Raw genomic sequence first — 25,180 nt, 5'->3', positions numbered from 1 at the left:
CCGGTCCTGGGCCTTCCCTAGGTCGACTCGGCCTAAAGATGAGTACCCAGTGTGACGTGAGCATCGCCACTCGGGAGACAAAGGCGGCCGGGCACGGTGCTGGCTACCCACCCCCCTCGTGTGCCGTGCCAGCCTTCATAGGTGCTCGCTAACAGCACTTGCCCCTAGAGTCTGTTAATGCTCTACCGGGGATCTTTGTTCTTGTTGTTGTGTACGAGTGGGGAGTGGTAATTTAGTGGCTATCGCACTGCACTCCGTAACCCGGTGACCCAAATTGGATTCCTGCTCATGACACACAACAGTGGCAGATCTCTACATCGATGTAGTCTTGAATGACTTCCTAGTGTGGTGTGTAAATATCAGGGGAGACAAAGGCGGACCGGTGCGGTGTTGGCCACCCTCCCCCTCGAGTGCCGTGCGTGCCGGCGTTTATAGCTCACCATCAGCACTTGCCCCAGCAGTCTGTTGAAGGCTGTACGGGGGATCTTTATGTGCATTACCATTGAAGGGTGCATTGGGTTCAAAGCCATCCGCATAGCCTGAAATCTGCATTAATGCCAATTTGTCTCCGTATCTGGTAAGATCATAGTATTACAGGAGGTCCTCTCACGTGCTAACCCAGACTGATGTCAGTGCACGATCTCTGTATTAGTTTTTTATTGTCCTTAACTAAAATCAAACAATTTGCAGTTCAGGTCAAATAAGACATTCCTTTTTAATGCTTTTCAACCAAGGTTGAGATGTTAATGCATTAGCTCTGTTCGTTCATATCTACCCATCTGTCTGTAGCATGGCATTTCGATAACCCTCTTAAAGATGTATGGACTGATGCTGTACAGAAGGATGTGGAGCTGAGTGGGCTTGCCGATGACCGGTACCAGCGGTGTCAAGATCGGCCTCTGTGGAGGCGGCTCGTGAAGCACGCTGCTGGGCAGTTGGAGGCAGTCGCCCTCCAGTAACAATGGAGGGCGGATGAGCGACGCTCACGACAACGAGCGGAGCATCAGCCACACCAAGTCGGTGCAGTGGTGCCTCTGTCAGTCATCTTATTGAGCACATGGCAACTTGGGTCTGTCCTGTGAGCTGGCAGAGAGCCTTCGACACATCACGTGGCCTCAACACGTAAGACAAAACTATAATTCGTGTTGTAGAGAATGTACCTCCTCCTATGCGTGTAACTTTTAAGTGGTATGCCTTGTAACTGATGAATGATCCGAGTGTGCTACCTATTTAAAAAGACAATGAGTTGCTCCAGATTCTTCGTGGAACACAAAAACACCGTTTGACCTGTATCACAAGAACAACGGGTCTCCCCTGAGTTCTCTATACAGGTTACTTTCAAACACACACACACTTTGTCCCAACATCACTTATTCAATGTTTGACCCTTACAGATCAAATGTTACAAGTATGCACAAAACCAGACAAGTATACATTCTAAATTATTGACAGGCATATTAACAAAATTAGATTACTGCAGTGAAATATACTGCATCACGTTACATCGTATTATCAAGAAGCTTTTACAAAAAAGTTGCATAGTCTGCTTCACAGTGTATGTAAAACATACTATTGTGTCATTCAAAATGAGTAGGCCATTGCATGCTGGCGTCTGAGTGAAAATGTAGCAAATTCTAAACATTACCTACAAACTACACAACTGAGATGACGCATCAATCATCGCCCCCTACTGACAGGCTCTTGTCCACATGCAGGCCGGTGCTGGGCCAGCACCTTGCGCCACACAGGGGCAGCTGCTACTTGGGGATGCTCTTCGAGTGTTTCAGATGAGGTACGACACAAAACTCCGAGTTGCTGAGGCGATTAAGCAAGCACCATGTAAAAGCAATTATGATAACATAGTGAATGCTTGGGAGCTTATTAGCTCTTGCTCCTGATTAGAGATCTACCCAACCCACAGGCCCATAAAGTGTTCAACTTCACATTCTTGTCATTAAAGGCCTATTTACAAAGGTGCATTTATTGTAGTGACATCGTCTCTGGCTTACACATCTACCGGGTCTCCACTTGACTTTGTATTGTCTAGGAGCAAGTCCACCCACACCTCCACTTCCACAAACTGCTGGGAGTTGCCTCGCTCTGCCTCAGTCAGAATTCTCCTCCTGCTTTACGATGTGAAGGTCCCATTTTGGAGTTGAATCTTTATCTTCACATTTTACCTTCACTTCTTCGCTCATCACTTCTTCGCATTTCACCATCACCTCTTCATATTCTACCTTTATACCTTTAAAAGTGTCCAAGCTGGGATTTTCGTCCGGTTCTTGTTTCATGAGGGATAGGCTCATTGCAGCACTTTGACTTTCACAAGCTGTTCTCTGGTGTTTTCGAAGAGTTGATGAATCTGCAAACGGCTTCCCGCACAGAGCACACTTGAAGGGTTTCTCTCCTGTGTGTGTTCTCTGGTGTTTTACAAGATTAGATGACTGTGTAAATGCCTTCACGCACACACTGCACTTAAAGGGTTTCTCTCGCGTGTGTGTTCTCTGGTGTACTTTAAGATGTGGTGACTGTGCAAACGCCATCCGGCACACAGTGCACTTGAAGGGTTTCTCTCCCGTGTGTGTTCTCTGGTGTGTTACAAGATGCCATGAATCTGAAAACGCCTTGACGCACAGAGTACACTTGAAGGGTTTCTCTCCCGTGTGTGTTCTCTGGTGTTTTTTAAGAGCAGATGACCATGAAAATGCCTTCCCACAAACACTGCACTTGAAGGGTTTTTCTCCCGTGTGTGTTCTCTGGTGTGTTTTAAGAACAAATGAACCTGAAAATGTCTTCCCACAAACACTGCACTTGAAGGGTTTCTCTCCCGTGTGTGTTCTCTGGTGTGTTACAAGATTACATGACTGTGTAAACGCAATCCCGAACATCGTGCACCTGAAGGGTTTCTCTCCCGTGTGTGTTCTCTGGTGGGTCTGAATAACTGATGGCCATGCAAATGCCTTCCCACACACAGTGCACTTGAAGGGTTTCTCTCCTGTGTGAGTTCTCTGGTGCCGTGTCAAATTTCCAGTCTGATCCGTGCTGTATGCACGCTGGTCGCATTGTTGACTTGTCGTACCGAGCTGCGCTGAGTGCCTTTGCTCCATCAGACCAATTCTGCAGAGGAAGCGTCAGCTGCAAACAGAAACAAAGAATATCCACACCATCTACACGTCAGGTACAGAGGAATGCACACGAGACTTACACATCTATACTTATTAATATATTCATGATGTAATGAAACGTTTCCCAAATTCATCAGATTTGATGAACGTGCAAACGCCTTCCCGCACAGAGTGCACCTGAAGGGTTTCTCTCCACGGGCTGTTATGGCACACAATGAGAGGGAAAATGTCATTAATATGCCTGGAAGCCTTCATATCTTCCAAGATGAATGTTAACTCAAAACTCTAAGCACACAATTTCGGCTGTCTGACTACAAAAGGAATAAATATGAAAGCTAAATTCAGCTGACATAGCAAAGGGTGTTGAAAACAATACTATTTGTGTTATGCAGAAATGCATAAATTAATGTTCAATCGCAACTTAGAGGTGTGAATCCAGACTCAGATGTCCTTGAATGCTGGGATGAACAGATCCGACTTCAGCTGAATGTGTGTGCTGTGTTCACCTCCTGTTTCCATTCTTATAAAGAGTTCCAGAGGAAAACAAAAATAAACTATTGTTTTGATATAACCTCCGTGTTCAACAGAGTTAATAGACTTTACTGCAAACACAAACTTGACACTGTCACACACTGCCATGAGTAAACTGGTGGTGGAGTGACCAGAACCATGCCTGGCCACCTTCATCTGCTCAGCATTAATTCTTCATCACTCCACCAAGTAATGAATCGAGGATCAATCAACATAGCCAAGGCTATCCGTGTCTCTGTCTCTCTCTCCCCGTGGTGAAGGTGTTCCCCTCCACACATTCAGAGTCAACAGCGGCACGCGCTTAGCGTCTTTGACCGATATACATTGACGCACGTATTGTTGGTTCTTTCAGTAAAGTCACGTAGATAGAAAATAAAAATAACAAATTAAATTCAATAAGATAAAGACCACTTGTGTTGCGATTGAAACGTCGTGGGTTTTTTGCTTCACTTTAAAATTTTTATTTTTCATTTAATTTTATTATTGTTATTTTTATTTTATTTTCTATCTACGTGGCTTTACCTAATAAACCAAGAATATTAATTCCTGCAGTCACCAAAGTTTTAAGTCAAAACATTCACACACGTTGACAAAGCCTCACCTTGTTTTGTTGTGGGCTGGTCGCTTCTGGTAACAAGAGCGGTATAGCAGCTCAAGCGGGCTTGGCCTGGTAACAAAAGAAAATAAAAACTGCGTGAATATTTACACTAAAACAAAGTTACAAAGTGGCGAGCCAGGTGAAGACAAATTAAACTTAAGCGAGATAATTAAAGTGAATGCAATCAGGCGAGGGCAGGAGGCAAGGCCCCGCGTGGCTAGGCCCCGCGCTGTAAAGTTCCAACCTGGACATCGATTCCCATGCTCGCTGCTACTCAACTGACATCCCTACGAGAGAGAGCGAGGCTCTACCTTGGTAAACAACAACAACAACCACCACAATCACCACCACCACAACAACCACAATCGCAATGAGACTTTCTCACCTCGGATTTCAGTGCATATCGCTTCCTGTTACCTCGTGACGTCTCGCGGTAGCAGGTGACGTGACGTCACGTCCGGGGTACGAGACACGCTCCTCCCACAATGAGCGGTTCCGTAACTAAATAAACTAGAGAGTGAATAAATTATGTTAATGTGGCTGGCCGTTATGTCGTGAGTGCTGAACCCGTCGCAATAAACTCGCGACGGCTTTAACGAATACATTATGTTAATGAGCCGCCAGTCACTGGGCGTAGCTTTGCCCAAATAAGGATTGGCCCTGGAACGATATTGGCAGTGACCCAAGCGGAGGTGACATCACGCTCAAGAGCGCAGCGGAATACCTTGGTGACATGCCGTCACTAGCGAGGTACACCTCCCCCTGGCGTTTCACGCCGATGAAGTAATACTGAATGGTGGCGTCACAGAGCGGGATTGGAGTTTAAGTTGATGTAGATTCATTTTCATTGCTCCCTCCCTTGGGTGCGTGGGCTCAGCTACAACAACAACGTGGACATTATTGTGTGTACACTGTGTGTGTGTGTACACTGTGTGTATATACTGTGTGTGTACACTGTGTGTGTGTACACTGTGTGTGTGTACACAGTGTGTGTACACAATGTGTGTGTGTACACTGTGTGTGTGTACACAATGTGTGTGTGTACACTGTGTGTACACTGTGTGTACACTGTGTGTGTGTGTACACTATGTGTGTATACACTGTGTGTGTACGCAATGTGTCTGTGTGTACACTGTGTGTGTACGCAATGTGTCTGTGTGTACACTGTGTGTGTGTGTGTACACTGTGTGTGTGTGTACACTGTGTGTATAATCTGTGTGTGTGTACACTGTGTGTGTGTACACTGTGTGTGTGTACACTGTGTGTGCACAGTGTGTACACTGTGTGTACACTGTGTGTGTACACAATGTGTGTGTGTACATAATGTGTGTGTGTACACAATGTGTGTGTACACTGTGTGTGTACACAATGCGTGTGTGTGTACACTGTGTGTGTTTACACTGTGTGTTTACACTGTGTGTGTTTACTCTGTGTGTGTTTACACTGTGTGTGTACACTCTGTGTGTTTACACTGTGTGTGTGTGTACACTCTGTGTGTGTTTATACTGTGTGTTTACAGTGTGTGTACACTGTGTGTACACTGTGTGTTTACACTGTGTGTGTACACTGTGTGTGTGTACACTGTGTGTGTACACTGTGTGTGTACAATCTGTGTGTGTGTACAATGTGTGTGTGTGTACACTGTGTGTGTTTACACTGTGTCTGTGTGTACACACACAGACAGTGTAAACACACACACAACCTCTACCGTCAGCAGTGGATGGGTGTAGCGAGGTGCAATGCCCCCCCCCATCTCTGTGATTAAAACACACAAACACCACTAGCCTATAATAATAAAGTGACCAAAAAGGACAAAGAGTACGTTTGACCTGTCAACTGATATAAATTCCACATTTATGTGGCGTAGCCCAGTCTCTCCATTGGATGACTCCTGTTAACCTCACACAGAGTAGTACTCAATTTATTGAGCTCTGATGCCCAAACTGTATTTTGAAATTGCAACCTTTAAAACTGCGAGACAAACGTTTTAACCACATCACTTTCCAGCCAGAAATCTCTGCCCAAGTTGGAGCACTCTACCAATGAATCCAGTCATCTGAAATTAACGTGATTGTAACATGCATTCGGAATTCCTTTGGTCGCCCAAATGAGTCTCCGCACCTTGGCATGGAAAGCGAGTCCTGCACTCACGTCAGAAGCAATAACGTCCAGCTATTTTATTTCAGCATGGCAGATTTTAAGCCACGTTGACTTGGAATAAACCTCCCCAGGTACTTGGTCCGATTGAAACTGTAAAAATAAAATTGTACCCTTAGGGGTTAGCCTGAATTGAACCCATGAGATCGGATCCAAGCGTAATGCATCAAAGCAGCACTCCCATCTCACTGGATTTGTACAAAATATCTGTGCTATACACCATACTACTTTACAGTAATATACTACTATACTTTAGCTGGAATGTAGCATGTTTATGGTAGAGTGGTTTATTTGTAAATTTTGATTGAAAATCCGAAGTGTCTACAGTTATAAGACTCCGTCATTCTTCAAGCTGCATATCAATGTTGCACAAAAATTTACATTGCTAAAGGACATTTGCAGATGATACATTATTAATGTTTGAGACAGAGGGACATGCCAATGCACGTGAATGTTTTTCAATAAAACATATCAAAACTATACAGTTGCAATGATATTAAAATTAAATCCAAGCAACATTACCATTTTCCCTGCTCCTTGAGTTTGTGCTCAATACTTTAACGTGTACAGGGCCATGGCGGTGTGGGGGCCGACGTCCACCCCACCGCCCTCGCTAGGCAGGTGGGGCGCGACGTCCGCCCCTTCCGCCGCCTCCTCCACCGCGTCGGTCGGCTCCCGCCGGGCCCCCGCCGACCGAGTGATCGGGCCCCCCGCGCTAGCGCCCTCTCCGAGGAACAGACTCGTGCTGCTGGCTCACGGCCGCACGGAGTAAACCCACGCACCCCCGCGCGCACCGCGGCTATCGCTAACGCAGCGGACAGCGGCACGCTAGCGCCTGCACCGGCGAGCGATTACCTCCACGAGCATCGGCGCGCACCGCAGCCGTCGTTAACACGGGGCCCGAACGGTCTCGCACCTGCGGGCGATTATCTCAACGCGCGTCCGTGCACGCCGCGCGCCCACTACGGCTGACGCTGACGCAGCACGCGGCGGCCCACTCGCGTCCACGCCGACGGGCGATGATCTCAACGCGCGAGCTCCGGCCGCGGCTCCGCCCTCGCTCTCGCCGCGCATCCGCCCACGCAGCCGCTCCGCACGGGAATCACACGCGCACCACACCGATGCTCTCTGCTAACTTTTATTCGTGGCGCAAACCCCGCACCGCCCGGAGGGAATATTCTACGAGCGGAGCCTAGGCCTACCGCTACCCAAGTCCGCAAATGCTCGCAGGCCCCATCACGTACCTCGCGGCCGTGCTCACGGCGTCTCGCGGACGCCGTGAGAGTCGGAGGGACGAAGACGAAAGGGAACTTTGCCTATCGCCGCCTCGTAGCGGCGCTCGCCGGCGTCGCACGGATGCCGCGAGCGGCTCGAGAAGGCGGGGAGCGTCGCGCGCGACTCGTCGCCGCCGACCCGGCGAACCTTCGCGCGCCCAAACAATTTGAAGCCAACTCAGGGGCGCCGCAATGTGACTCGCTCTGCGAGGGTCGGCCATTCTCCTGGCACCGGGAAACCGCGGGACTTTCATCCCAGAGACCCTTCGGATGAAAACCCGTCGTGACGGGCAAACCCCCGCCAGGACGCTACGTGTGCGCGCTGCAGGTGCGTGCTCGGTGTGGGGGGCCACGGGGGAGTCGAGGCGATGGCAGAGTTGCTCCGAGACCGTGGCACCACAACGGATCGGGAATTGCGTTGAAATCCGGCTCACGCAAAAGCACAAAAGGGGCGACCCAACGGGACCTGAAATCAAATCGATTCGCCGAGTCGACAAATGTGCACATTGCCCCGGGGATGGCAACTGACAGTCGAGTATGGAAAATCGTGATGTGAACAGATTCTGTTTATGTGCGACACAACTTCACGCCACATGGTCGCACGGGGAAAGACGGTGGCATAAGTAAATACAAAAACGAACCAGTAAACCATTGGTGATTGAATTTAGATTTAAAGCTTTCGTGACTGCAGGGATTCATATTCTTGGTTCTTTCGGTAAAGTCACATATAAGGAAAACAATAAAATAATAAAAATATAAAACAATAAAATTCTCACGACGTTTCGACTGCAACACAAGCAATCATCATCAGGTGTGAAAACCACAGCAAGAAAATTTGAAAAAAAATTGGTAATGGATCAAAGCTATGAAGGTGATGATCCAGGAAAATTATATTATGATGCTGTGGGAAAAGGTAATAAGTTACTCTAATGTGCCTGGCCATGGAAACGTTGGTAATGATTAGGAAAAAGTCTTAAATATGTTGACGTGTAAATCAGCAAATCAAATTAAATCCACAGAGGAGGGAAAGAAGGATCCCAAGCATGCGACACTCAGAACCAAAAGTGGCAGAGACTCGGCCGAGAGAGTGGAGAGAGAGGAAGAGACTTTTCAGGACTTTATTTCCACTAAAAAATGTACAAAAAAACATTACAGGAAAAAAACACCTAAATTGAAAATCAATAAAACATCAAACTCTTAACAGCGGTATGTGCATGAAATACAAATGGCACCGGGATAGAAGCTGTGGAAACGAGGCGGTGCACGGACATCTCCGTGTGCAGCAAAGTTGTTCAAGGGTTTTTCAATTTTATAAAGAATCAAATGTTTTGACATCAGAATGCGATGTGAACAATATATATTTTTCTCCCGTACAAAACGAAATGTCAAACACCTGAATTCGTTTTTTCTTCAAGGATTCTATTGTCGTAGTTATGTATGCAGTCTGCAAGTTTTTTTAATGTGGGCACGTGCAAATATTGTCTGGGTACATTAAAATATATCTTTGAAAATGTGTCCTAGACACTATATTTGAAAGTTAATAAAAGTAGAATTGAAACATTAGCACAATGTAGATTTGTATATTGTAGGGTAGAAATATATTTATCATAGCGATGATCTAACATTGGTTTAATACAATTTATATTTTTACTTAGAATACTTTAGCCATGCAATAGACTAAATATAATGCTTGTGTTTTAAAAGAACAAAAATATATTTACCAGGATTAAAGTTGCGCGAAAGATTTTATAAAATCTGAGGCTTGGAGAATTGCATGCTGGGAATTAAATTGAGACAGAAAGGGGTTAATGCATGCCTTGCAGAGCAGGCGCACGTTACAGAGATTATTGACAAAACAGAATGCGATGTGAACAAAATATATTTTTCTCCGCTACATTTTCAAAACGAAATGGCGTCGACATGTCAAACACCTGAATTAGTTTTTTCTTCAAGGATTCTGTTGTCGGTTTTCATTAAAGTGTAATGACAGGGTGACACCTGCTGACATCACAGGGTGACACCTGCTGACATCACAGGGTGACACCTGCTGACATCACAGGGTGACACCTGCTGACATCACAGGGTGACACCTGCTGACATCACAGGGTGACACCTGCTGACATGACAGGGTGACACCTGCTGACATCACAAGGTGACACCTGCTGACATCACAGGGTGACACCTGCTGGCCTGGCAAGGGCTTAACAGGTACGGCCACAGAGGTAACAACCAATCAGGGAAGGAGGCGCATCTGGGGCAAAGGCAACAGGTGGGGCTAGCCGAGTTACTCCGGTAACCTGCTCGAAAGGTTCCACGAGAGGGCGTGGCCGGAGGCGGGGGATTCGCATTGTTGAAGATGTTGTAGGCAAGCTGACACGCCACTTCCCGTGCTCCCTCCTCGCTGGAGCTCAGAAATTCGGGGAAGATGCCGGCGCCTCCTCCCACCCCAGGAATCGACATCTTATAGAGGAGGCCCACGGGTATCCCGGGCTCCGAGTAAGCGTGCAGCTCGAAGATTGGGTAGCTGACGCCGGCGGTCTGGCACAGCATCCGCAGCCGCACCTCCCACGACAGCATGGCCGCCTCCGGCAGTGCCTCGAGAGCAATGGGCATGGGCCGCAGGTGGAGAGGTACCCACCACAGCTGCATGCGTGCCCCCCAGCCCCCAAATTGGCTTTGTGCGGCTTTGCCGGTGCCCGTGCACTCCGGCTGCAGCAGGTCTGGCACGGCCGCCTCCATCTCCACCGCCGCGGCCGCAGCCACCCGCTCCGAGATGGCCCAGTCCACCTTGATGGTCCGGCCCCATAGCTGCAAGGTGATTCGAAGGAGCTTCTTCCTGGCCATGGCGGCCGCGCGATGGCTCCCGTACTCGATGAACGCGTAGCCTCGGTTGAGAGTTTTGTCCCAGCGACAGACGCTCATCTTGACGTCCACCACGCCCTCCGTGGCACCGCTCATCGCCATCATCACCTCCGCTCGCTTCTTGTCCTCTGGCAGCCCCCCAATGAAGAGGCGGCGATTGTCCACGCTAAAGTGGACTCCAATGCGGTGTCCGGGACGGATCTCTAATTTGTTGAGTTTCTTGACGGCATCCGTGGCTTCGACGAGCGTCGCGTAGGTAGCGAACGCATAGCCGCGGTTCTCTCCGCTAATCTCCATCATGAGGCGGAGCTGGTAGAGCTTCCCCACCGTCTCCAGCACGGGCACCAGCTCATCCTCGTAGAGGTCGCGCGGGATCCTCCCCAGAAACACCTCGTAGCCACGGGCGGGAGGGGGCCCCTGCCAGTCGGGGGGTGGTCCGATCTTCCTCTGTCCGTTCTCCTGGACGATGTTGTACCCCGTGCGCAACATGCGGTCCAGCAGGACCTTCATACAGGCCATGCCGAGCGCCGATGGTTTGGCTACTACGGTGGTGCCGGGGCGGCGCCTTGGGGCCCGGTGGAGCCCTTGACACTCCGCGCAGTCGCCTCGTGCCGACAAAGCCACGGGGGGAATCAGCTCCTGAAGAGCCAAATCCCCGGCAGGAACTCGCTCGGCCCAAACCTACAGGCCAGCAGTGGAGAGAGGAAGAGAGAGAGAGTGGAGACGGATGGAGAAAGAGAGCCGCGTTTGTTCGGTCCATGGGCCTAAATGTGACGTTAGCGTAGCCTGTGCAGTATGCATACAGCGCTTTTGTCAATCCACTGCTGGATGAAGCCCTCCCGCACATTGCGCAGAGGAAACAAGAAACACAAACTCACACGGTTCCCGGCATGCGTTTGTTTGTCCTCGGAAATGTTCACCGAGCGATGATTTTGCGTTTCGAGCGGCGCTCACGAGGCGGCGTTTGACTTCGCGCGGTGAACTTCGCCCGTGATGACGTCACTGGGCACGACAGGAGAGGTCGGCGCTGACTTTTAGCGCCGGTTTTTTTCTCCCCATCCAATAGTCCATGAGACGCTTCAAAATGAGACCGTTTTGCCGGTATCAAAGTATGACAATATAAGAAGAGATTTGATCCTTTTTTGGCAATAAAACAGGTGTTTAGATGTTCAAACACCAAACAGAAACCTTCTTCAATGAATCTTAAGATCTGTTTTATTGCCAGAAAGGATACAACCTATTCTTATTTTTTCATAGCCCATGAGATGTCTCCTTTGTCGGTACCACGTGAGGTGGCCTACATTGAGCAGTTTCAATTTCTCTATGTGGCCAGTGATAAACAAATGCAATGAGTGAGACTATCAAGTAATTTACTTTCATTTTCCATCCAAATAAATGGGTACGACTGAAGTTTTGCTACCTTAGGTGGTACCGAGTTCTGCTCTGGACCATGAGTGGGCCGTTTAATCAATTTTGGCCAGTTTTCAACATTGTTAGGTCCCTAATAGCAACGTGAGCTGTTGTACTACAATTGTGTTCATATTGGATCATCTTTACAACAGAGCAGACATGCAGACAGAGCTAATGCTTAATGCTTTCAAACCCTCATTGTTGAAATGTGAGTTTACTTGCAAATGGAATCACAGTCCCAAATCATGACCGCAGAATGGTTGGAGCGAGTTGTTGGGGAGGGTGGTGGGTCGGGGGTTGAATTGCCATCATCAAAGCAGCACACGCCCCACCTTATGAACCACACAGAGTAATCACGTGAGACAGACGTTGTATAGAAATGAGTATTGTTGTTGTAGCGTTCACCAAAACGATCCAGGATATCTTCTTTGGTTCTTTCGGTAAAGTCACGTAGAATGAGAATAAAATAATAAATTGATAAAATAAAATAACACAAAAAATCCTCACGACGTTTCGGCCACAACACAAGCGGCCTTCATCAGGTGAAGGGACGAGACTGTCTGGAGGACAGCGCTGGAGCGAACAAAGCCAAGCTCAGATCGCGACCTTTAAGCTGTGTGAGAAGAAACAAAGCGCCTTGACAAAGGAATTAGCTTGGAATTTAGCATTGAAACGGCTGAGTGATTAGCTTGTGACTGGTCACAGAAATGGCTATGTTAAAGTCAGCATACACATTCACAGAGGCATCTATTACAAATCAAACAGGAGAATTTAGCATTGAAATAACTAGGAGAATTTAGCATTGAAATAGCTGAGTGATTAGCTTGTGACTGGTCACAGAAATGGCTATCTTGAAGTCAAAGCCTACACATCTGAGCTATTCATAGTAACTGGGTATACACTACACTATATAATGAATACTATATAGTGAACCAATAAAAAACTAAAATATAAATTACCTCAATGTTATCAATAAACTCTATATATTCTCCAATCAGCTAAGCTACCAACAATAAGTCGTTATATATCACAATTCTATATGGCGAAAAAATGGGTGGATTCTTACCCTCAACTTTAGCACGTACACCAGGCTCTCAGCCTCTCAGGGCTAATGGTTACTCCGACTACACAATCCGCAAAGCCATCACTCCAGTCATGAAGGATCCTCTTGTGGATCCACTCAAAACCATCACCTTATCCTACATTGCAGGGGTCACTAAAAAGATCTCCAAAATCCTGAATAAATACAAGATCCAGGTCCGATGCAACACAGTACATAAAATACGTGATCTGATTCCATCTGTAAAAGATGCTGTTCCAGACATACAGTACCTGGGCGTTTACAAACTAAAGTGCCTCTGTGGTAGTAGCTACATTGGAGAAACCAAACGACATATCTCGGACCGCATCCGCGAACATAAAGCAGACTTGAAACATGGTAGAACGAACTCCTCTGCCGTGGCAGATCACTGTTATAATTCAGTGGGCTCACATGACATTGACTTCTCCAAGACGGAGGTTCTTTGCAAACCAACCGACTACCATGAAAGATTTGTTCATGAGGCCATTCACATATACAAGCACAGAGACAATTTCAACCGAGAAGATAGATTCTGGCTTAGTAACCATTGGAAAGATGTTTCAAACCATTTCCGTTCTTAATTTTGGTACCGCCAAAGGTGGTCTAATGATGTAGATGACTTCCCCACGCTCAGATTTTAATCTGGCTGAAAGAAAAAAATCATCCAATCCAAATCGATGTTATATCTGCCGAGTTTCCAAATCCAGAGGAAGACCCAAAATCTGTTTGCAGTAGTGACCGCAAATATGATTCATGGACCATGCGGAAACCTTAATGTCAATGCAGCAGCATGTATGAAGGACATAGAGAGCAGCAAGAAATATCCGAGACAATTTATTAAAGACACACAAACTGGAGATGATGGATATCTTCGCTATAGAAGGTGAGCTCCAGCAGACGGTGGATACACAGCAAGACTGAAGATTAGAGGCAACACGGAAATCGAAATGGACAACAGGTGGGTTGTTCCGTATTCTCCGCTTCTTTCTAAAATGTTTCAGGCGTAGATGTGTTGACCACGCTCCACCTCCTCCAGTCAGTGTGTGTATCATGGTGTGTCAGTGTGTGTGTCAGTGTGTGTCCGGCAAAACAACCCCCTACCTCCTCGCGGTGCCGGACGGGCAACTCTGTCGTGGACAGTGCTGTGGGGGGAGATCCAATTTTGATTGGCTCCTCCCCTCATGGCATATGTGTCCACCACAGGGGCTAAACGGGGGCTCTGGACGGGTGCGAGGGGCTGGTAACCCCTCCACCTTCAATTAATTACCACGAAACCACGAATTAAACTGAAATATGTAACTAATAAGCTTGTGCCGGAGGCCCCGGGGGGCCAGGCGTCTATGACGTCTCCTGGCCAAACCCCAATTGGCGGAGCCAGGAGATTGAATACCTACCCTCGGGGCTACTCCAGAAACAACGAAAAGCCACTACGGGTGGCCACGTGGAATGTTCGAACGCTCACTGCAGAGGAGAGGCTGCCACTCCTCTGTCGGGAGCTGGACCGGTACCGCCTGGATCTATGCGGCATTCAGGAGGTCCGGTGGACCGGCTCTGGCTCCTGCCACCATGAGGGGTGGACAGTCCTCTACTCGGGGCAGCAGACTGCCAAACAACAGGGTGTGGGTCTTCTTTTGAACAAAAGAATGAAGGGGGCGTGGGAGCGTGGCGGTGAGGTGTGGGAAGCTGTAAGCCCCAGGCTACTTTGGGCTCGCCTTCCCATCAACCGGAGGCGAGGAATGGTGGTCGTGGTTACTTATGCCCCCACCGAAGATGAACATCCGTGGAGGGATGCAGGCAAAGCCGATGAGTCAGATGCCTTCTATGACCTCCTGTCACAGGTGCTGGCTAAAGTGGCCCCTCGGGATAGAGTCATCATGTTGGGTGACTTCAATGCCCGAGTTGGTCATGATACTGGCACCTGGTCTGGAGTGATTGGAGGGCATGGGCCAGATCAGCCCAATAACAACGGTAGGAGGCTGCAAGATTTTTGTGCAGCCCATGGGCTTGTAATTACCAACACGCTGTTCCGGCATCGGCGCATCCACACAACATCATGGATGCATGCCGGGTCCAAGCAAGAACATCTGCTGGACTACATAGTGACGGACCAGCGAATGCGAGCCCATGTCCTTGACACCAGGACCTACCGTGGAGCTGATCTGCCCTCTGACCATCGACTAGTCATCTGTAAGATGCGCCTGCCATTCTTCCACTCCGGTGGTGGGTGTACACCCAGGACCCCATTCCAACATAAAGTGGCCTGGTCTCAGTTATCTGATGAAAGTTGCAAGCGAGAATTTCATCATCGCTTGCGGCTGGGATTGGCATCGTCCCCGACTCCTCCTGATGTCGAGGGTAAATGGGCGAGGTTTAGGACTGTGACTCATGCAGCTGCAATGGCTGCTTTGGGTACGCGGTCCAGACCTCCCCAGAGACCCTGGCTGACAGAGGAGGTGTTCAGGATGGTTGAGAAAAAGCGACAGGCCCACTGTCATCGGCTACAGAATCCCACGTCAGAGAATGAGGAGGCTTACCGCAGCCTTCGCTCGGAGGTTCGGAGAGCCGTGAGGCGCTGCAAGGATGGGTGGTGGTCGCGGGTTGCTGAGGAGATGGAGTCTGCCTCAGTGGCCCGTGATCACAAATCTCTATTTAACTCCATCAAAAAAGTAACCTGCAGCGCCACACCTATTACCATCATTAGGGGAAAAAATGGTGATCCAATCTCCGACCCCCAGGAACAGGTTCGCAGATTTGCTGAGCATTTCTGTGAGGTCCTGGGGGAGGGAAAATCCCTCAGCCAGGAAAACATCGTGGCACAAAGTGAGGATGACCCTGCTGAGGCTGCGGTGCCTCAAATATTGGAAGAAGTCACCCCTGTGAGTGGCTGGCTGAGGTGCCATCCGTTGAGGACAGCAAGTTGGCACAGTAGGGGGCACAGGTGGTGCATCAGCCAGTCGTCTCAGTCAGTCGACCTGTCGCATCTGGGTCTGCCCCGTGACCTCCTGCCAGCGGGCGTTCGACAATTCACGTGGCCTCAAGGTGCACATCGCCTGGCACAAGCGTCGTGGTGATGTCACCGCCACTTAGTGGCGAACTGCGGTTGTTGTTGTTGATAGTGGAGCTGCTGGTAGTATATTTGGAGTGTGCGTGTCTCTGCCTCGTGGTTGCATGGATTTGTTTCTGGTTCCTCCAGTTTCCCCCCCTCCAGATTTAGAATTAACGTCACGCATTTAAAATATTTAACTGCGATACATTTCCACACGATGAAGTCACTTTGTGTTGAGCTTTCATTCGTGATGGCCAGGTCGCTTGTGAAAAAAAGCTACATAGCTCAGTGGGCCTTACCTTGTACAATAAAATAGAAAAACTAGTTTATAGTTTAAGAGAGATTAGTTGGATCTGTCACGTGGGTTATTTTAAAAAAATGTTATTCGTTTCATCAGGTCATGTGCACAGATTACAAAAACATTTGGAGGGAAAAAAAAACATGCTGGCCGTTATGTGACTTCACCGAAAAAGCCAAAGAGTACGTTATGGTCAAGTTTTATCAAAACATTTTTTTTAGGATATTTGCTCTTAATGTGCTTACTTTCCCCCAGCACATTCACTGCATTGTCTTGGTGAATGCGAGGCATCGCGTGGTCATAACCCACCGGGTTATTTTCCCCTTAAGTGTCAAGAGATTGACATTCTCAATGGAAATCATTTCAGGTATTCACTGAAAGTGTCAGAGCTGAATGTTCAGGATAAAACTGAACATTCGTGCTAAAGATTGGTGCCATATTGTACGATTATAATTGTGCAAAATGCAACCAAAACACAATTAGCACGGTTAGCTACGTACCGCTACAGTCTACATTATAGACTGCCAGTACACTCACTCAGCTTAATAACCATTGCTACAGTCAACATTATAGACTGTCAGTACACTCACCATACTTAATAACCATTACTACAGTCTACATTATAGACTGTCAGTACACTCATTCAGCTTAATAACCATTACTACAGTCTACATTATAGACTGTCAGTACACTCACCATACTTAATAACCAGGCTACAGTCTACATTATAGACTGTCAGTACAAACACCATACTTAATAACCAGGCTACAGTCTACATTATAGACTGTCAGTACACTCACCCAGCTTAATAACCATTACTACAGTCTACATTATAGACTGTAGTACACTCACCATACTTAATAACCAGGCTACAGTCTACATTATAGACTGTCAGTACACTCACCCAGCTGAATAAGCAGGCTACAGTCTACATTATAGACTGTCAGTAAACTCACCATACTTAAAAACCGTTACTACAGTCTACACTATAGACTGTCAGTACACTCACCATACTTAATAACCATTACTACAGTCTACACTATAGACTGTCAGTAGACTCACCATACTTAATAACCAGGCTACAGTCTACATTATAGACTGTAGTACACTCACCATACTTAATAACCATTACTACAGTCTACATTATAGACTGTCAGTACACTCACTCAGGTTAATAACCATTACTACAGTCTATATTATAGACTGTCAGTACACTCACCATACTTAATAACCAGGCTACAGTCTACATTATAGACTGTCAGTACACTCACCATACTTAATAACCATTACTACAGTCTACATTATATACTGTCAGTACACTCACCCAGCTTAATAACCATTACTACAGTCTACATTATAGACTGTCAGTACACTCACCATACTTAATAACCAGGCTACAGTCTACATTATAGACTGTCAGTACACTCACCATACTTAATAACCATTACTACAGTCTACATTATAGACTGTAGTACACTCACCATACTTAATAATCATTACTACAGTCTACATTATAGACTGTCAGTACACTCACTCAGGTTAATAACCATTACTACAGTCTACATTATAGACTGTCAGTACACTCACCATACTTAATAACCAGGCTACAGTCTACATTATAGACTGTAGTACACTCACCATACTTAATAACCATTACTACAGTCTACATTATAGACTGTAGTACACTCACCATACTTAATAACCATTACTACAGTCTACATTATAGACTGTCAGTACACTCACTCAGCTTAATAACCATTACTACAGTCTACATTATAGACTGTAGTACACTCACCATACTTAATAACCATTACTACAGTCTACATTATAGACTGTCAGTACACTCACCATACTTAATAACCAGGCTACAGTCTACATTATAGACTGTCAGTACACTCACCATACTTAATAACCATTACTACAGTCTACATTATAGACTGTCAGTACACTCACCATACTTAATAACCATTACTACAGTCTACATTATAGACTGTCAGTACACTCACCATACTTAATAACCATTACTACAGTCTACATTATAGACTGTCAGTACACTCACCATACATAATAACCATTACTACAGTCTACATTATAGACTGTCAGTACACTCACCATACTTAATAACCAGGCTACAGTCTACATTATAGACTGTCAGTACACTCACCATACTTAATAACCAGGCTACAGTCTACATTATAGACTGTCAGTACACTCACCATACTTAATAACCAGGCTACAGTCTACATTATAGACTGTCTACATTATAGACTGTCAGTACACTCACCATACTTAATAACCATTACTACAGTCTACATTATAGACTGTAGTACACTCACCAAACTTAATAACCATTACTACAGTCTACATTATAGACTGTCAGTACACTCACCATACTTAATAACCAGGCTACATTATTATTCACAAATTAAATCGTTTGTATTTGGTCAATGTCCCATAGCCTCAACACTGCCCCATAGACCCAACACTGCCCATAAATTCAACAGTGCATATTTAAACTATCTGCGAATCACGGGCTGGACATTTGAGGCCACTTTTTACCTCACGTTTTCCCTCACGAGAGGCGATCTCGCACCCCTGGGGGGTCGTCATCGTCGTTAATTTCTGCTCCGAAATAAAAAAAAATTCAAATCCGCACCTCACGACTCTCAAAATGGCGCCTGGCCGAGGAGGAGTCTCAAAAATTTGGCGGGAAAAAAAATCCCGCGTCACGTGGCTAGGGAGGAACCAAATCTGATTGGCTCCAAGTCGCCGCTTGGACCAATCAGAGAGCTCCAAGCGCCTCGCCTCACAGCAGCTCCGTTCCTGCACTGATAGATCACTGCAGAAGGTCTCTCGTCTATAGTTGAATAGTGTAATAGTGTGTGTGTGTATCTGTGTGTGTCTGTGTGTGTATCTGTGTGTATATGTGTGTATCTGTGTCTCTGTGTGTATATCTGTGTGTACGTATGTGTGTGTGATGTGTGTGTCTCTGTGTGTGTGTCTCTGTGTGTGTGTCTCTGTTTGATGTGTGTGTGTCTGTGTGTCTCTGTGTGTGTCTCTGTGTGTGTGTGTCTCTGTGTGTCTCCGTGTGTGTGTCTCTGTGTGAGTGTCTCCGTGTGTGTGTGTACGTGTGTGTCTCTGTGTGTGGTGTGTGTCTCTGTGTGCGTGTCTCTGTGTGTATCTCTGTGTGTGTGTCTCTGTGTGATGTGTGTGTCTCCGTGTGTGATGTGTGTGTCTCTGTGTGTGTGTCTCTGGGTGTGTCTCTGTGTGTGATGTGTGTGTCTCTGTGTGTGTCTGTGTGTGTGTATGTGGGGAGCGGTAGTGTAGTGGTTAGCGCTACGCCGCGCTACGATTCTCTGAACCGGTCCTGGGCCTCCCCTAGGTCGACTCAGCCTCAAATGAGTACCTGGTGTAGTGGTGTGTAGTAAACATCACCACTGGGGGAGATAAAGGCGGTCGGGCGTGGTGTTGGCCACCCACCCCCTCGTGTGCCGTGCCGGCCCTTATAGGTGCTGCTACTCGCTTACAGCACTCGCCCCTACAGATTGTTAAGGCTGTACGGGGGGTCTTTGTGTGTGATGTCTGTGTGTGTCTTGTGTGTGTGATGTCTGTGTGTGTGTGATGTCTGTGTGTGTGTGATGTCTGTGTGTGTCTTGTGTGTGTGTGTGTGATGTCTGTGTGTGTGTGATGTCTGTGTGTGTGTGATGTCTGTGTGTGTGTGATGTCTCTGTGTGTGTGATGTCTCTGTGTGTGTCGTGTGTGTGTGATGTCTGTGTGTGATGTCTGTGTGTGTGTCGTGTGTGTGTGATGTCTTTGTGTGTGATGTCTGTGTGTGTCTTGTGTGTGTGTGTGATGTCTGTGTGTGTCTTGTGTGTGTGATGTCTGTGTGTGTCTTGTGTGTGTGTGTGTGTGATGTCTGTGTGTGTGTGATGTCTGTGTGTGTGTGATGTCTCTGTGTGTGTGATGTCTCTGTGTGTGTGATGTCTCTGTGTGTGTCGTGTGTGTGTGATGTCTGTGTGTGATGTCTGTGTGTGTGTCGTGTGTGTGTGATGTCTTTGTGTGTGTGTGATGTCTGTGTGTCTTGTGTGTGTGTTGTGTGTGTGATGTCTGTGTGTGTCTTGTGTGTGTGATGTGTGTGTGATGTCTGTGTGTGTCTTGTGTGTGTGTGTGATGGCTGTGTGTGTGTCTTGTGTGTGTTTGTGTGTGTGTGATGTGTGTGTGTGTCTTGTGTGCGTGTGTCTTGTGTGTGTGTGTGATGGCTGTGTGCATGTGATGTCTGTGTGTGTCTTGTGTGTGTCTGTGTGTGATGTCTGTGTGAGTCTTTTGTGTGTGTGTGATGTCTGTGTGTGTGTCTGTGTGTGTGTCTGTGTGTGATGTCTGTGTGTGTGATGTGTGTGTGATGTCTGTGTGTGTATTTTGTGTGTGTGTGTGATGGCTGTGTGTGTGATGTCTGTGTGTCTTGTGTGTGTCTGTGTGTGTGTGATGTCTGTGTGTGTCTTGTGTGATGTGTGTGTGTGTCTTGTGTGTGTGATGTCTGTGTGTGTCTTGTGTGTGTGTGTGATGTCTGTGTGTGTCTCTGTGTGTGATGTGTGTGTCTCTGTGTGTGTCTGTGTGTGTGTATGTGGGGAGCGGTAGTGTAGTGGTTAGCGCTACGCCGCGCTACGATTTTCTGAACCGGTCCTGGGCCTCCCCTAGGTCGACTCAGCCTCAAATGAGTACCTGGTGTAGTGGTGTGTAGTAAACATCACCACTGGGGGAGACAAAGGCGGTCGGGCGTGGTGTTGGCCACCCACCCCCTCGTGTGCCGTGCCGGCCCTTATAGGTGCTGCTACTCGCTTACAGCACTCGCCCCTACAGATTGTTAAGGCTGTACGGGGGGTCTTTGTGTGTGATGTCTGTGTGTGTCTTGTGTGTGTGATGTCTGTGTGTGTGTGATGTCTCTGTGTGTGTGATGTCTCTGTGTGTGTCGTGTGTGTGTGATGTCTGTGTGTGATGTCTGTGTGTGTGTCGTGTGTGTGATGTCTTTGTGTGTGATGTCTGTGTGTGTCTTGTGTGTGTGTGTGATGTCTGTGTGTGTCTTGTGTGTGTGATGTGTGTGTGTGTCTTGTGTGTGTGTGTGATGTCTGTGTGTGTGTGATGTCTGTGTGTGTGTGATGTCTCTGTGTGTGTGATGTCTCTGTGTGTGTGATGTCTCTGTGTGTGTCGTGTGTGTGTGATGTCTGTGTGTGTCTTGTGTGTGTGTGTGATGGCTGTGTGTGTCTTGTGTGTGTCTGTGTGTGTGTGATGTGTGTGTGTGTCTTGTGTGTGTGTGTCTTGTGTGTGTGTGTGATGGCTGTGTGCGTGTGATGTCTGTGTGTGTCTTGTGTGTGTCTGTGTGTGATGTCTGTGTGAGTCTTTTGTGTGTGTGTGTGTGATGTCTGTGTGTGTGTCTGTGTGTGTGTCTGTGTGTGATGTCTGTGTGTGTGATGTGTGTGTGATGTCTGTGTGTGTATTGTGTGTGTGTGTGTGATGGCTGTGTGTGTGATGTCTGTGTGTGTCTTGTGTGTGTCTGTGTGTGTGTGATGTCTGTGTGTGTCTTGTGTGATGTGTGTGTGTGTGTCTTGTGTGTGTGTGTGATGTCTGTGTGTGTCTTGTGTGTGTGTGTGATGTCTGTGTGTGTGTCTGACAGGTGATCCGCTCTTTTGAAATCGGATGAGGTAATCTCGCAGATCCTCATCGTTTGAGCAGCGTTAAGCCCCTCGCACAGATTTGAATATTCCCCAAGCTTCCTAATCACTGCCAGGCTCAGGCGTTAACATCTCCTAGCCACCGTGATGATGATGATGGTGGTGGAACACACGACCTCTTGCTGTATACCAGGTGAGGTAGTCAACATCTCGCTCACCCCCAGGCTTGGTTGCAGGATGTCCACGAAGGGTCCCAAGTACTCGTTTGGCCTACTGCTGGATTCTCCTCCCCGGCGCACAAAGACCAGAGCCAAGCTACACAGCACCACCGCCTCCACCTCCTCCGCCTCCTCGTCTTTGCTCAGCTCCACGCCCGCGGCACGCCACTCCAGGATGCAAGGTCAGAGAGAGTGCAGGAGGGCAATCAGCGGCGGAGCCAGGGGGCGGGGGGGGGTGACAGGGTTAGACAATTGTCACCCCCGAAAAAAAAATAAAAAATCGAAAAATCTGAAACATTGTGCGTGTAAGTGCACGACACTCGGTCCGGCGGACTTCGTGTAACTGCACCATCAGAGCGTGTCGCCAAACCGATGGCGTCTGGTTCAAGCCTGACTCTCTAATCATCTTCTTTGGTTCTTTCGGTAAAGTCACCACCACGTAGAATGAGAATAAAATAATAAAATAAAACAATAAACTTATCACGACGTTTCGGCCGCAACGCAGGTGGCCTTCTTCAGGCCACCTGTCGTCCCAACAGGTCTGTCCCTTTAAACCTGAAGAAGGCCACTTGTGTTGTGGCCGAAACGTCGTGAGACTTTTATTGTTTTATTATTTTATTCTCATTCTACGTGGTGACTTTACCGCAAGAACCAAAGAAGATGAATCCTTGCAGTCATGAAAGCTTTAAATCGAAATCTCTAATCATTCTTGAAGTTAACATTTGTTGAATGTCACCCCGGGCTGAAAATCCTGGCTCCGTCCCTGAGGGGGATGACGCCTCTCCGCGGATTATTTTGATGTTGACGGATTACCGTACTTTGGCTCCTCTTGCTCCTTATCCTTTGGTTCTTTTGGTGAGGTCACGTGGACTGCTCCTACGTCAGCTCCTACGTCGGCGGTCCACCTGCTGTGTTCGTTTCACACCTGGTGACGGTTGCTTGTGTCGCGATCCAAACGTCGTGATCCATTAAAATGTTTTCGTACCTACGTGAGTTTTTGCCGAAATAACTCAACAACATGAATTCCTGCGGTCACGGCAGGTTTAAGGAACAGATTGCATCTCGCTGCTCTCCGCTCCCTGCGGAGCATTAAGGCCCCGACAAGCCCACGGCTTTCCATTCCGGGCACCGTTCTGTGATGTTGCGTCGAGCGAATGTGTGGCCCTACGCAGCCTCTCCCCCCCCTCCCTTTAGAAAATCAGCTCGCTCCCTCCACTAGGGTCTTGTAAAGGGGAGCACAATTAATCCTGCCAAACAGGATTTCGCACAAGACCTCGCTGGGGTTGGTGGGCGGTGGGGGGGGGGAGACGAGAGGGAGGCGTCGTTCCTCGCCAGCTGTCGAAGTATGCAAGCTCTCTCGCTTCTGTTTTTGGTGAAGCCTCTCTCTTGAACGATGTCGGCCTTCTGGTGCCATCGCGCTCCCCCCGTGCCGCGTTGGAACAGGGCCGTGAGCGCGAGGAGCCCCGAAGAAAACGGACCGCTTTAATTAAGTCTCCGTCCGCCCCCCCCCCCCCCCCCGTTTCTCTTGTTCCCAGAGTCGGGATTGGCCGACCGGAGCGGCAACGCCGACACCGCCACAACCACCAGCGGCGGCGGCAGGGCCCGCGGCGGTGGTGGCGGTGGCGGCTGCGGTGATGCTCCCACCGTGGTGATGCCAGGCTTCTCCTCCTGGGCCCCGCGGGCGCCCCTCCCCTCTTCCCGGTTCCGTGCGGCGCCAGGCGGCTCGCGGCGGCAACGCCAGCGGCATGCGCCCGGCAGCAGCAGCAGGGCCACCACGTCCACCGGTAGACTCACACAGAGACCCGTAGACTCACACAGAGACCCGTAGACTCACACAGAAACCCATAGACTCGCACAGAGACCCGTAGACTCACCACCCTTCATAGACTCATACAGAGACCCATAGACTCACCACCCTTCATAGACTCACACAGAGACCCGTAGACTCGCACAGAGACCCATAGACTCACACAGAGACCCATAGACTCACACAGAAACCCATAGACTCACACAGGACCCATAGACTCACACAGAGACCCATAGACTCACACAGAAACCCATAGACTCACACAGAGACCCATAGACTCGCACAGAGACTCGTAGACTCACACAGAAACCCATAGACTCACACAGAGACCCGTAGACTAACACTGAAACCCATAGACTCACACAGAGACCCATAGACTCGCCACCCTTCATAGACTCACACAGAGACCCGTAGACTCGCACAGAGACCCATAGACTCACACAGATACCCATTGACTCACACAGAGACCCGTAGACTCACACAGAGACCCGTAGACTCACACAGAGACCCGTAGACTCACACAGAGATCCGTAGACTCACATAGAGACCCGTAGACTCACACAGAGACCCGTAGACTCACACAGAGACCCATAGACTCACACAGAGACCCATAGACTGACACAAAAACCCATAGACTCAGACAGAGACCCATAGACTCACACAGAGACCCGTAGACTCACACAGAGACCCGTAGACTCACACAGAGACCCATAGACTCACACAGAGACCCATAGACTCACACAGAGACCCGTAGACTCACCACCGTTCATCGACTCACGACAGGAGGCAGCACCCCGTCTCTCTTGTGGCCCCGCAGCGACCTCGTTCTCCACGACTGACGACGCCGACGCCGGCGACGAGGAGGAGGAGGAGGAAGTGGAGGCGAGGTCGGTGGTGGTGGCGTTGGCAGAGGGCCGAGGTATCGCTCGGGGCGAGGTCGGCCTGGCCAGCATCGACCTGCGCTGCCCCGAGCTGGTGCTGTGTCAGTTCCCCGACAGCCAGCCCTACGTCAAGGTCAGCCTCCGCCCCTCCTTCTCTCTCCGTGCACGAACACAAAGGGCCCCCCCCCTCCTGTGCAGTGCGTGTTATGAACCGGGCCCTGAATTA

At 48.4% G+C, this 25,180-nt stretch overlaps 3 protein-coding genes across 3 annotated transcripts in view; 1 reads left to right on the top strand and 2 right to left on the bottom strand.

Moving 5' to 3' along the window:
• Positions 1 to 642: 642 nt before the first annotated feature.
• Positions 643 to 4,685, bottom strand: LOC142921726 (uncharacterized). The gene is made up of 3 exons (XM_076063039.1): positions 4,640 to 4,685; positions 4,258 to 4,323; positions 643 to 3,135 (listed from the first exon to the last, which is right to left on the bottom strand). The coding sequence occupies exon 3, from the start codon at positions 3,105 to 3,107 to the stop codon at positions 2,106 to 2,108; it is 1,002 nt and encodes a 333-aa protein (XP_075919154.1). The 5' UTR covers positions 3,108 to 3,135; positions 4,258 to 4,323; positions 4,640 to 4,685; the 3' UTR covers positions 643 to 2,105.
• Positions 4,686 to 9,830: 5,145 nt separating this feature from the next.
• Positions 9,831 to 19,204, bottom strand: LOC142921725 (dead end protein homolog 1-like). The gene is made up of 2 exons (XM_076063038.1): positions 18,942 to 19,204; positions 9,831 to 11,228 (listed from the first exon to the last, which is right to left on the bottom strand). The coding sequence occupies exons 1-2, from the start codon at positions 18,990 to 18,992 to the stop codon at positions 9,831 to 9,833; spliced, it is 1,449 nt and encodes a 482-aa protein (XP_075919153.1). The 5' UTR covers positions 18,993 to 19,204.
• Positions 19,205 to 19,290: 86 nt separating this feature from the next.
• The window catches only part of LOC142921738 (mutS protein homolog 4-like), a 29,346-nt gene continuing 23,456 nt past the window's right edge, over positions 19,291 to 25,180 (top strand). Inside the window, exons 1-4 of the mRNA XM_076063059.1 lie at positions 19,291 to 22,078; positions 22,285 to 22,448; positions 23,802 to 24,050; positions 24,891 to 25,087. Of these exons, the coding sequence (XP_075919174.1) occupies positions 22,074 to 22,078; positions 22,285 to 22,448; positions 23,802 to 24,050; positions 24,891 to 25,087 (615 nt within the window). The 5' untranslated portion in view covers positions 19,291 to 22,073. The remainder of the gene's footprint in view (positions 22,079 to 22,284; positions 22,449 to 23,801; positions 24,051 to 24,890; positions 25,088 to 25,180) is intronic.

Source organism: Petromyzon marinus, unplaced genomic scaffold (genome assembly GCF_048934315.1).
Source record: "Petromyzon marinus isolate PM22_M1 ecotype Great Lakes invasive population unplaced genomic scaffold, UKy_Petmar_22M1.pri1.0 PM_G_Scaffold_88, whole genome shotgun sequence".
Classification (NCBI taxonomy): domain Eukaryota; kingdom Metazoa; phylum Chordata; class Hyperoartia; order Petromyzontiformes; family Petromyzontidae; genus Petromyzon; species Petromyzon marinus.
This window is presented reverse-complemented; position numbering and strand designations above follow the sequence as displayed.